Source organism: Gambusia affinis, linkage group LG17, assembly GCF_019740435.1.
Source record: "Gambusia affinis linkage group LG17, SWU_Gaff_1.0, whole genome shotgun sequence".
In the NCBI taxonomy this organism is placed as follows: domain Eukaryota; kingdom Metazoa; phylum Chordata; class Actinopteri; order Cyprinodontiformes; family Poeciliidae; genus Gambusia; species Gambusia affinis.
The window spans coordinates 12,048,928-12,062,323 of NC_057884.1; the positions used below are offsets into that span (position 1 = coordinate 12,048,928).

A 13,396-nucleotide genomic window follows, 5' to 3' on the forward strand; every position below is an offset into this window, starting at 1 on the left:
TCATTTCACTTTATTTTTTTGTATTGTAATTTATGGTAAGTCCTTGAATGCCATCTTTTTTTCTAATCAATTTTGGATTTTACTTGTTCTGTTAATGGTTTCATTGCCAACTTTTTTCATGTAACAATTTAACATCACAAATATTAGTCAAAAAGAATGGTTACAGGTTCTTGGTAAAACTATAGTGATAAGATCATACCTACTTTATGCATCAAAGCAAAAGTAGGTATGATCTCAAAACAAAGTGCATCAAAAAGCAGGAGCTAAAAGTGTTGATGAAAATGAACCAACAAAATTTCTGATTAAACTTTTAAAATTTGACCTGTTGATTAGAACCTTTTGAGTGAAAACTAGCTGGTCAGTTTATTGGTATTTAACTAGTATTCGTTTGAAAAAAAAAATAAAAATCAGCAAGATTAACTGGATGTTTTAAAATCCAGTTATATTTATTTACTGCTTGTCAAATTAGGATGCGATAAGAAGAAAATAAATCCAAACCTCCTCTTCATATGTCTATGTTGTGGTTTTTTTTTGTTTTTGTTTTTAACTATGTCCCTTTGACTCCCACACCACAATGTCAAGCCATAATTTTTGGACCTGACTGTATGAAGGGAGGAGCAGGTCAGTCTCCAGTCTCCATCCGATGATTGCAGGACATGTCTTATCTACTTTCCAACAGTGCAGGAAAGGGTAAACATTAACTGCTGACAGTTTAACACAGACTAAATGAAATTTACCAGGCATGTCATGATATATGTACATGATTAGACAATGTTATCTGGCTAGATATTTTCAGCTGTTATATCTAAAGACATGTTCTGCTGTATTTCTGTCATGTGATCTCAATCTTATTCTCAAGCTGCAACAGCATTTTAGATTGGGAACAATTAACTCGACTCTTCATGTTTTTCCCCCTCTGGTTTTCATTCCTTGCAGCTTTTGATCATTTGTATCCTTTTGGTAACGTGTCCATTTCTGCTTTTTTTCTCCATCAGATCTTTCTCTCACAATGTGAGGGATAAATAATTTAAAAACAGAGAGCTTGTGCACCTATTTTAAAAGAAATACATCCGGAGATCCCCTGCATTTACTTGTGGAAAGACCATAAAAAGTGCATTTGACTCTTCAGTAATAAAAAAAGATGTGCTAGTGTTTAAAGTGGTGTGACACAGATTGATACCAAACAGCTAATGCATCTTTTAACAACAACCCCACTCCATCCTTTTACTACCTCTTCCTGTTATTTATTTTTTACACACCTGAGGCAGCCTGCATCCAATGCAAAGGTGACACAGCCCGTGGATCGTGTGCATTACACCACCGCCTCCTCTCCCTCCGCCATCGCCACCATTTAGGTCAGCAGTCAACACGCACACACTACGACGGTGGCTTTCCACCTGGTTTCCCCCTCTGCAGCCGGAGTATCGCCACAGCTTTCTTTGTGCGGCAGAGTTTGTTCTCCTGTGGCTGGTTTCCGAAGGCTGAGTGGACTTCAGCGTGTTGTGTATCATCATGATAGTTTCCAAAAGGTGGATATGGTGACCTTAATGTTGGATTTTCCAGTTGTCAGTTCAGTTAAGGTGGCCCCAAAAGGAATCTTCAACACTTGAATCTTCTCTGCATTAACTTGAGGTAAATTGACTCTCAATCCCGTTTTTTTTTTTTTCTTTTTAACCACTGACCTCCAGTTGCACTGTCTTCCTTTCAAGCACGTCAATCCACATTCAAGTATGCAAGCTTTCCATCACTTTCTTCACAACCGCAGCTTCCAAATGTCTCACTTACTGTCCATCAACTTTGGTAAAATCTCCACTCTCGAGTTCCTTCTCTTCTTCCAACTTACATTTGTCTTGTCTGCTCCGTGCCCAAAGTCTCCAGAACAACAGTAGCAGCAGAAGCTACTGACATCAGCTGTGTGAGTGTGTGTAGTGGCGTCACGCAGGCGAGACTGGCGCTGGCTCAGCCTGCTGAGGCCACACTGTAGCTCCTGGCAGGGGTGCTCATGGGAACTCTTCAACAGTAGAAGAATAGGAGGAAGTGCCTCCCACCTCAACAACACCCCCCCACCAAAAAAACACACACATACACACCGACACACATGCACTTATGCATACCTCGCCATCCTACAGGCCGAGCGACTTTGTGTGTCTGCCTCCGATAAGGCCAGTTTGCTTCCTGAGTCCTCACTATGAGGTTGTGAGAGGTGCTACAGTTCTATCGTAGGTGGCATGGCAGAGACACATTCACACAAAATAGTAGCAATAAAAAGTATATTAAAAAAGGAGCCTCAAGGAGCTGTATAACAGTCGTGTAAATCTCCAAATACTATGGTTATTAATGCAAAGTTTTAGATTGCTTACAACATTAGTGTCTAAGAGATTTTAATGGCCTTGTTTCCCAACAAAAACACAATGACACCAGATTTGCTCAGGGACTTACTTTACTCTCACACACACTTCACACCTCATCATACTCTTTCCAGTATCGTTCCCACACTCCCCAGTCTACGTCCAGACCTTGTGGTTGTTTGTTATGCTTTCAACTTCCATATTTCCTCTGCTTTTCCTTTCAGCTGTTCCCTCTCACCTCAAACCGCTACGTACGGAAATTCACAGGCCTGCGAACTCTTAAAACGTCCGCCGCCCCCGCCTCCTTCTTCTTCTAGTTATCCAAACATGACTGTTTTTTAAAAATCCGTATGGACTTTAGCAAATAATAAACACATTAAAAGGAGAGCAGGGGAAAAGGCCTCTTTAATTACCAATACTGCAGTGGCCTGGCTCACCCTTAGCAGCCCCATTATTTCCCAGCGTGCCTCTTTCTCCTTTAATTGCTTGGATGCCCGGCTCGTGGGACGAAACATGGACAGAGAAGTGACAGAGGAGCAATGCTGCACTTGTCTCTACAATGTTAATAAAGTGGCAGAAAACACCATTGTTTTAGGGTCTCTTTATGCCAGTGGTAATGGTAGCCTGTGCCTGTTTGCCTTTTCAAAGGGCGAGGGTTAGCCATCAAGCTCACAAAAACACTTTCTCTCTCTTTCACACTGCGCTGTTCACCTCTAAATGGGCAGACGGACGGATTAGAGGGAGAGAAGAAAACACGTCTCAGGCAGAGGACTGAAAGAAAAGTTTTGAAAAGCTTGTCGAGGAGCCAGGCGAGGCCAATCTGGTTTTCAGCAGTGTGGGATCTCTGTCTTACTTTGTGTCTCCCCATCTCACTCTTTCTGACCTGAATAAACAGCTATCAAAGGAGGACATCTCTTCCAACCCAGTGAACACACAAGATGGGTCTAAGGCCAAGTTCAGACTCACAGCTCACTGCAGCTGGAATTTGAACAGTAATAGATTGATTACACACTCATAATTACAAAACAAAAGGTAGAATTATTTATTTTCATTTGAAAGGCAGAATTAAAACAAACTTCTTGGGCCAGAGCAATTCCTCGAATTCAACCCTAAAACTACTTCAAATATCCTTCAAAAGTAATTTAGCTTGGCTTCTCAAATCAAAATAAAAACTGAAATAAATAAGAATGGATGATTTTATTGTGCAAACGTGTTTGTAGGAGAAACATAAAAGTTGTGAATTAAAAAACTATTTAATAGAAAACAATGCAAACTATCTTCCACCTATAAACACACCAATCAACAGGATGTACTTTGTACCTTGGAGCATTTAGAGTTAAGGGAGGGTGGTTCTGATGAACGCCTTTCTCTGCCGGAGTCAATGTGACCATCTCCTACTTGGCATAATCATTTGGAAAAATAAAACAGTAAAACTCCTCCATCGAACACTAAAAGTGGCATAGTCCATAAAAAGCCTGACTGCTGCATATCTAATATTAGAGACAACGTCAAGCATGTTTTTAAGAGTAAAAGCTTAATTTTCCCATTTTCATTTTGGATGTTAGTAACTGACAAGAGCCACCCAATACATAAAATTAACTATATGTCATGATAGAGAAAGATTTCTAAACAGGCCAACTTAAGTTCATTTAACAAGTGGCTCATAATAATTTCAGCAAGATATATATATAGTTAAAAGTACAATATTACTTTTAAGTGATATACTAATATACTAAGAGCTATTTAAATCTGAGCTGAATTTGTGAGCAGACTTACTGAGAGGCCAACACTGCCATCTATCTCTAGAGCAAATCTCAAACTGATTAGGATGAACTATAACTGATTTATGCATACAGTGATGGTAATAAAAGACTCATCCTTCCATCTGAATTTTAACTGTCTCTCCGAACATGTATGTGCTGCTTTCAGCTTCTATTAAAATCCTTTCATATCAAATGAAGGAGCAAAACAAAGGAGGGTGAAAATTTCCTCTGCATCTTTAACAGAAGACAGAGCTTTGAGACCCAGCAGGCCCAAATACTGAAAAAGAACATACAAGTAAACACCATATTACAAATTTTTTGCAAAGTTAAAAATAAACTTTTTTTTCTCTTCATGAACCCTTCACCATTCCTTTTCACCTTTTCCCTAATGGACAGACTTGTCAAGTCCATTTCCACAGGGACTGTTAAGGAGCTAATGCTGGTTGACAAGCAAAGTGATGCTGGGGGACAACATACCCAAGGAACTATTGCTAACAATCACAAACATGTAACTTCCTGTCCATTACATTAGGAAGCTGCTATTTTCTCCTTTGCATGTACATTTATTTCAATGCTTATATGGGAAATAAAAAAAGTGGATGAGCAGCGTGTCAGGGTAATCGGGTGGAGAAATTATTTCCAACATTACTTTTGAACGACACAAATTCTAAATGTCACAATTCACCTCTAGCATAGTTTAACTTGCAATAAATAAATAAATACTACAGGTTAAATCAAATGCAGATCTGCAAAGCGGTTCATGTGTAAGGCCAACAAACACTGAAAAATGTCCAATTTAGTAAGTAGTGGGCAGCAGATGGTACCATGGAGCTCTTTGTCTTGTCAGGGTTATGACCATGGGGTGACAGAGACAGAAATGACATGGAACAGAGAGAGAGAGAGAAAAGAGGACAACGAGGTGAAGGAGTGCACTGCACAGTGAGAGGAAAACATTCAGTGGTTTGGAAAGAAACAAGAATACGGCAACAAAAAACTTGAAATGAAAAGAGGAGAATGACTGAAAGGTTTTCCTTTCGCCCCTAATTTAGTCTGTGAGTGTGCTCTCCCCTGTCTGATTTAAATCTCCTCTGAGAATGTGCTTCACAAACTGCTTAATCATATGTTACTCCGACTCAGTCGGATAGTGGGAGGAGGAGGGAGGGTACAGAGAAAGGAAACAACCATTCACAAATACAAATGTGAAAATTTCCATGTGACAATTGAGTGTGTTTCCTCCTAAGTTACCTGGAAAATCCACAGTTGTCTCCAAAGTTAGCTTTCCAGTATCTGGCATTTTGTAGACAATTTCCTGGTTTAGTCCAAACATGGTTAATTACCATACCTCTAGAAGATTTCATTAGAAGCTGGACTGTTTAAAATCACATGACTGAAAATAATTTTAACTTTGCAATTGACCTTGAAATTGGGCCTCTGTCTCTTTAAAGGGACAGTATTATGTAAAATCAACTTTTTGAGCTTTAAATCATGCTCTAATACTATCCCCTTATAATAAACATACCTGCAGTGTTGCCTTGATTCTTTTATGGACATTTGAGAGATCCTTTGATCTCCCATGGCAACAATTAATCTGTGCAAAACGCCTGGGTGGACAGAGCACCACCTTCAAGGCACAGCTGCTCCTCGGTCTTGTATTTTTGAAGCTTCAGTGCCTCCACCTCACAGAGCACCTCCCCCTACAACTCCCTCACTCAGCACCTTCAGACTAGCCAGCAGCAATTAGCAAACACCTGGTGGAACTGCGCCTCAGCTGAGCTCATTTTACGAAAGTCATGGGATAAGCGTGCTCTGTGAGGAGGATGCTGGATTTGGTGACCGCAGCTCCGGGCAACACTCCAGGTATGGTTTTGATGAGGGAGCAACATTATAGCATGATGTAAAGCTAAAAAAAGTTTATTTTACCCAATACTCCCTTTAATAAATTAATCAATGCTCTAGTGATCTGAAATGAAAACAGCTGAAATGGATGAGAACCACTTAATTTGATTCACAAGGATTTTTGTTATTTGACTGCACTAGTCAATTTTAAAGTAACTCTTGCGTGAGCCATATTTTTACAATCGCTACAACTTTAATATAATTTAAATTAAACAATGTTAAGGTTACTCCAAAATTGGAACCAGCACCAGCTGAGTCTGTAGTGAGCCCTTGTTTATATATTCAGCTGAAGTAACACCAGAAAATGATTAAAATTTGACTCTTGACTCTATCAGTGAATATGTTGTTAATTCAACCATTTTTCTGAAGTTAATTGTTGAAAATTTCATCAAAACATTCTCTATGGTTTGAATTATTCTCTCCAAATGGTACATGTTGAAGTGACACAATCCTCCCTGACAAGGGTAATGGGAGAAGTCAACTGGTCTTATGACAGACTGACCGTTCACAGGGGTGCTTAGGCAGAGTTAAAGTATGGGTCACCAAACCACAGCAATAAACATAACATAGGGTACAGATGTCTCTATGACCCAGTTTTTCTTTTTTACCCAAAGCAAGATAAAAGGGTCCCCCAGTATCTTTTATTAAGCCGCTACTATAGCTGAACTGTCTGTGCTATTTTCTGACTTTCTGCTTCAAGTTTATGGTCAGGTTTTATAGAAATACTTGTAGTTGCATCCAGAAAGTATTACCTTTATGCACCTGAATTATGGGATACCAAAAAAAAGACTAATAATACAAACACAGTGAATGACAAATAACCCACAGCAAACCAATACACCCAAAATATTTACGTATTTATGTAATTGGAAATCTAGTTAAGTACAATATATAACTGGTTAAATGTAGGTGGAGCTACTGAGCTGAAACTTGGCATCAGTTTTATGTCACTGTTCTTTGCAGAGTTGTTTTAATCAGAATAAAACAGGGAGATGATTCAACAATAAACAAATGATAAATGTAAAGTCCCGTGGCTCTGACAAGGGAAAAATATTGGGAAAAAACATATTTTCTTTAGACTTTCTTTAGAGCAAGGCATGAAAGCTTTGCTTATGCGATCTTTCAGCCTACTTCATGTTGCCAGGTCCTGCATATAGAGAGAACTTGATTAATTGATTGATTGATAGATTTTTATTACTTTATTCTACAGGCTATAATGATCTTGTGAAATTGAACTCAGATGTCCAATAAATGTGGTTATTATCAATTTTTTAATAATTTAACAAGAGCCAGATTTGCTTTCTATGTATTAAAAATTAAACAATCTGAAAATTTCTTTCTGTTTTTATTCAAGCTGTTCTTGTCTACTAAACATGTTTTCATTCATTCAGCTGACACAAACAACAGAAGTTAAAAACACCTTTTCAAAGCACGATATGAAAAACTGCTCGCATGGATGTAGAAAACCTCTTCTTTCACTATGCACTAAGGTCTGTGAACATATTTCTTTTCATGCTATTGTAAGTATTCCTTTGCTCTAATGCCTCATTTGATTTGAGCTGTCTCTATTGTCTATCTACTATTCACTAAATTAATGCAGCGCATCACCTATGGCACTGATGTGCAAGCAGTCTCTTTAATGATCTCATGCTTTGAAATATTTTAAACAGAAAATATAAAGAAGAGAGTGCATGAAAAAAAACTAAGCAAGAGATAGTAACTTCTCTCTGACTGCACTATTTCAATTTTCTTCTCCACATGCAATTCACATGCAAGCAAGCATTTTTGACAAACCTCGTCTCGAAAAGGAATACTTCATCCTCTATTCACTGCTGAAAGCTCAGATACGTAATTTAATTAGTTGCTACGGCTGCAAAGGACGTGCAACGTGGAATTTGTGCAGTAACTATCTTACTGAAGGCATGCTTCTGTGTGATGACTGTTTGGCACAACGCTAAGTCACGGGTCAACTATTTTGTTTTAAATAGGCCTATCCATTCATGTGCACACAGATAAATGTACAATAAATAAAAAGACAAAGCACTTACACAATAATCTCAAATGAAAAAGTTAAAAATCTCTGAAGAGAAATATTGTAGTTTTAGAAAAACACAGCAACAGCACTATTAGTTATGCACATGCACATTTGACGATTCATATTGAGAACATTCACATGCAGCCTCAGAGAGGAGAATGGCTGAGTCTGGATACACACAAGGACATAGAATCAAAAGAAAGATGCTAAATAGCACTTACTGTTAAGCATTGCATATTCTCAGGCTGATCAGTCTCAGGGGCAGCACCATGGCTTGACAGCACAGCCTCTGAAATGTAGACAAAAGAATCACGGGCTGAGACAGTACCTTTAGAGCACATTTCCCCTTGTTCCAATGTAAAACAGCTTCCCAGAAAATTTTATCTTCAAACAATTGCAAGCGTCCATAAAAGTGACTAGAGAGAGATACGAGATCAGAGTTATTCCTTCAGCTGCTGGAAGCAGCATCCATGAGGCTGCTCCTCAAACTTTACGTCTAAAATTAAGAAAGAAAAAAAACAAACAAACACACCAGGCCAGCTGCATGAAAGAAAATTGCGTAAAGATGTGAGAATCCAGCAACTTGCCAAAGGGAGGAATGGGAGTGAGAACAAGTAGGAGGGAGGGGAGAAGCGAGGGAGGGGTAAAGAAGAGAAAAGGAACTCCTCTCTCACTCTATTATCCGTCTGTCACAGAGCTCCTGTGAAGTTGCTGTGGTTACAGGGACTCATGCCTCAGTGTCCTTCTAGCTATTGCTCAGAAAGGCACCATTCAGTGTTGGGCCACAATACAGATCTGCCTGTCTCACTTTTTTAATTTATTTCAATCTTCTGTTTCCATCTGTGTATCTCTCTCACCTTTTCTTTGGAGGAGCCACCTTCCCTCTGCCTCTCCTGCTTTTCAGTCACCAATCCATCTTTTATCTCTCTACAGCAGCCACAATCTCTCCTTTTGAAATGTCTGACCTTGTGTCATCTATACAGCTCCTTCAAACTGTTATCTCAATCTTCCCTCAAGCTTCAAATTATGTCGACTCAGTTCAAATAAGTCTGACAGGGTGTCGATCAGTTAAATGTGTGAATGTGTGTCATAAACATGTCTGTTTCAGCAAGTGCTATACTTTGCCTTTTGAAGAAAGTTTCCTTGGAAAAAAAAATTATACCTCTTTAAAGATATGCTATTTACAAACACCTTTAGCTTTTGACAGCCTTATTGAACACACAGCCACAACATATTAATTATTGCCAGCAGGGGCTACTTATTGTGGCAAAAAAAGCTAAACAACTGATTAAATAAAACACAGCTTTTAACCAATGATCTCAGCTGAGTTTTTATCCAACGCTTTACTAACTTCCCATATTAGTTAGCTGTGCTGCAGTGGTAAACTGGGCTTGTAGGCAAAAAGAAATAGGTGGGAATTTGGATTTAGCTCTGTTTATTTACGTACTCCACAAATAAAAAGAAATATGAATTAGTTTTAAAGAAATGTAATGTTCTTTACTTCTAAATGTTTAAAATTGGTCAGAATAAGTGTCTACGTTTCTCATCCACCGCCAGCATAAATGTATCCTACTTCCAGGGAAAATAAAAAGTAGAAAATGTTTTAACTTTCAGTGACATCCTGGGTCAGCAGACTTGGGAACTATGCTTCTTGTCAATTGGGAGGAAAGATAACAACCAAACAGTGTTATAGGAGATGATATTTTTTTCCTGTTTCCTTCCTTCAGCCAAATTTAGTTTTCTATAAGTATCAAAATTATCTACTGAAATGAAACAAGTTATTTTTACACCCATGATAGCAAAAGCCGTCATTCTTGCTTTCTTCCCCCATTATATTATCTATGGTTTAAACAGGATCTTAAGTCTTATTTTGTTTTTACAACTTTTTAAAACACATGTACCAGATAAATATGGCATTTGAAACACTTAAAATACTCTAATTTGTACCATTATATATATATATATATATATATATATATATATATAGATATATATATATATATATATATATATATATATATATATATTTAAATTTTTTCAAGTTCACACTAAACATATCTGGACATACTGAATTCTAGCTGGTATCTTACAAATTCTTGTTTGTGCACATATAAGAAATGAAGCGCAATGTTATGAGCAAAATGTTACTTTTGTCTTTAACAAAGACAAAAGTAATTGATGACTAAACTAATGAGAATCCAAATTACTTAAGAAATAAATTAATAGAATAAAGCTTGAAAATATATATATATATATATATATATATATATATATATATATATATATATATATATATATATATATATATATATATATATATATATATATATATATATATATATATATATATATATATATACACATCGCTATTACTTGTAACACACCATATTGTGTTACTTTTTCTTGACACCTTCACTTTATGAACTGAAAGACTATAGTTAATATCACATTTTACAGCATTCATTTACTTTGTTAAACAGCATCTCAGTGCCAACTTCTGTAGAGCAAAACAACGAGACTGACACTTCACACCAAAAAAAAAAAAAAGAAGAGAAACAGTCATTGACCTCTTCTCAAGACACTCCTGACAGCCCATTGTTGAACTCGTCTATAAAGCCCATGAAAGAGAGATTAAGTCACACGTTAATCTCAAACCGCCTGGGGATGCACCAAAAGAGAAAAGCTAACCTGGTTGGCGTAGAGCCCAGATCAGAGGCCTTTTGTCTGACAAAGAAACAAGCAGTAGGGTGAAGATGTGGAGCAGCTTGCAATGAGGACAGAGCATGACTGACATTAAAAAGGGGGAAGGAGAGAGTAATAACACCAGACAGAAACAGTGGACAGTGGGAAAAGTATACACTAGACAAGTTCAAGAAAGATAAATGTAGCAGATGGTTTGAAACAACAGCCACCACAAAAACGCAGGAAAATAGATTTCAAAGTAAGTCAAAAGGTTTCCACACTCTATTGATGTTAAGCCAGTTACTCTGGGATCTGCCAGAACAAAAGAGAAGGTCTTAACTTTGCTTGGGTCTCTTGTTGTACAGCCCAATCATTTGACTCCAAGCCCCTATTTATACCTGATGTTGCCAACAAATCAATAAACACTCAATGAAAAGAGACGAAAGTCAAAAGGGACAACGTAACTTTCAATTATCTCACGGCTTAAAGGTTTTGCTAACAAAACCTTTAAGCCAAACTGTAAATAGGCATGTAGATATCTCTAGTAGGATATTCTATTGTCTACTACCTATTTCTTTATATAATACAATGAAAGAGTTTGACTTTAAGCTGTCAAACAGCATATTTTGCCTTTCTTTAGACTTTTAACAGTTTACCCAATGCTCAGATTAATATGCCATACAGTACACTTTTGCAAACTGTAAACATACAGTTGAATATTTTTTATTTTTACAAATATTTTGAAGCCAAGACACAAACACAAGACCTGGCAGTGGGATAAGGAAACAACAAGATCCAAAGAAGATCCTAATAAAAGATTGGTGCACTTTATAGAAATACACAAAATTATGGATCGACAGTGTTGGGGGATAAACATGTTGAACCTGTATTGTTTACAATGTCAAGCCTTTATTTAAATCCAATATATTATTTTCTGTCAATGTTTTTCAGATGATTTTTATTTTGAAAATGAGTCATTCGGCTATGCTGAATTTGAAGTGCATTCATAGTTCCATTAAAAAAATAAGCTGAACAAATTTTGCCTTGAAACCACAAATCAATAGTCTGAATGAAGTAGTTATTTAAAATGTTTGTGGTTACTGAAAAAAATATCTAAATGATGAAAAAAAAATTCCACAATTTCTTGTCTCGATGCATATTATTCTGCACTAAAATAAAAAAAGACTAAAAATAAACCCCAGATGACGATTAGTTTAACCAGCTTCTGGGAAAACAAATTAAATGTATTATTTTTATCTCAGTTACAAGGTTTTACTCAAAAAGTTGCTTCTGGTTTGGTTTATTACTATTTTGGCAACAAAAATGACTAATGTATCTTTAACTGTCTTGTTTTTGCATTGAACAACAAATGTGCATGGTACCAAAATATCACCTAACACGAATTACAGTCCAAGCAGTTAAATGCAAAATGCACATTGCAGTAATAATGCAATTCCAGAAATGTTAATATGGAAGAAAGTAGCTAACTTTGGGACACACCGGCCTAATCTAATGGAAAGGCTGTTAAAATTATAAGCGTCCTCTAAATTTAAAGAATTTTTTAGAGTGGAACTGCAGAGTATTTACATTATTTTACAACATTGAATCACAACCCAGAAAGGAGTGTCTGTTTATTTAATTTCTGATAGATGTGGTGAAGGTGGAAGTAGTCTTAAAACATGTCACGTTACATTTTTGCACAGCGGCTTTGCTAGCTTTGCATAAGTTAAACGGTAAAAGCCGTGACAGAATAAGTGGTTATCGCTTTTGCTGAGGAACCTTACCCGTTTCCAGCACATTGGGCTACAAAAGAGGAAAGAGTGATTTCCTCAGCAACAGCAAACAGAATTCACATAAACAGCACTGCAGTGTAAACACACAAATCAAACAGCCCAAGGTAGGTTGAGAATTTGGGGTGAGTAGGGTCAGCCAGAAAAAAAAAAAGGTTTTGTGTAATTTGCTTTGTAACACACAACAGCAAGATGGCGGTTGTTCTTACTCCTTTTCTAGTATCTCAATAATGCTTAGCATTTTAAAATAGGACTTATTTGGCGTCCCTCTGTGCATGCATCATATCCTTGAAAGACTGGTATATCTATGAGACTTTTTTTTTTTTTTACCATTGGTCTCTTGGGCCTCTCTTTCAATAATGATGTCCTCTTTGAACTTCATACTTCAGAGATTCCCTGCTGAGTTTGTTCTTTTTGCTAACTCAACATTTCAAACCTTTAATGACAGTGAAACCTTTGGCTCATATTATGAAGTGAACCATATCTAAAATAATCTTTACATTTATTTTTAACTTCTTGAGGTTTTCTTTTTTTGAAATCAAAACAGTGTTTAGACTGGACAAAATTAATTTATGTTGTGGTTATGATTTACATCACTGTTCTAATACAGTACTGTGGTCTTTTAGCATTTTACAAATCATTAAATTGCGCTACAAAACTTTTTCATTACGTGTGTATTTAAGGTGATTCAAAACTGCTGTGAAACTGCCTACATCTTATATTTCTTAATTTCCTCTTAATGTAACTATAAAGCATTTTAAATTCTGCATTCTATGAAAAGATCTTCAAAAGAAAAAACTAAACCCTTTCAGAAACGCTATATTTGTCTTCATTGTTTCACAAAAAAAACAAACACTAGGACTATGTCCTGATTTATTGAAT

General features: G+C 36.8%; 1 protein-coding gene across 6 annotated transcripts in view; it reads right to left on the reverse strand.

The window, feature by feature from the left end:
- The window catches only part of rgs3a (regulator of G protein signaling 3a), a 133,806-nt gene that overhangs the window by 87,886 nt on the left and 32,524 nt on the right, over window positions 1–13,396 (reverse strand). For 3 of the 6 annotated variants that reach the window (XM_044096091.1, XM_044096093.1, XM_044096094.1), the window contains one exon: window positions 8,264–8,331. In XM_044096091.1, the coding sequence (XP_043952026.1) occupies window positions 8,264–8,331 (68 nt within the window). Of the gene's footprint in view, window positions 1–1,259; window positions 2,124–8,263; window positions 8,332–8,574; window positions 8,722–10,730; window positions 10,805–13,396 lie in introns of those variants that run through there. The other 3 variants (XM_044096096.1, XM_044096097.1, XM_044096092.1) reach the window with 3 other exon arrangements.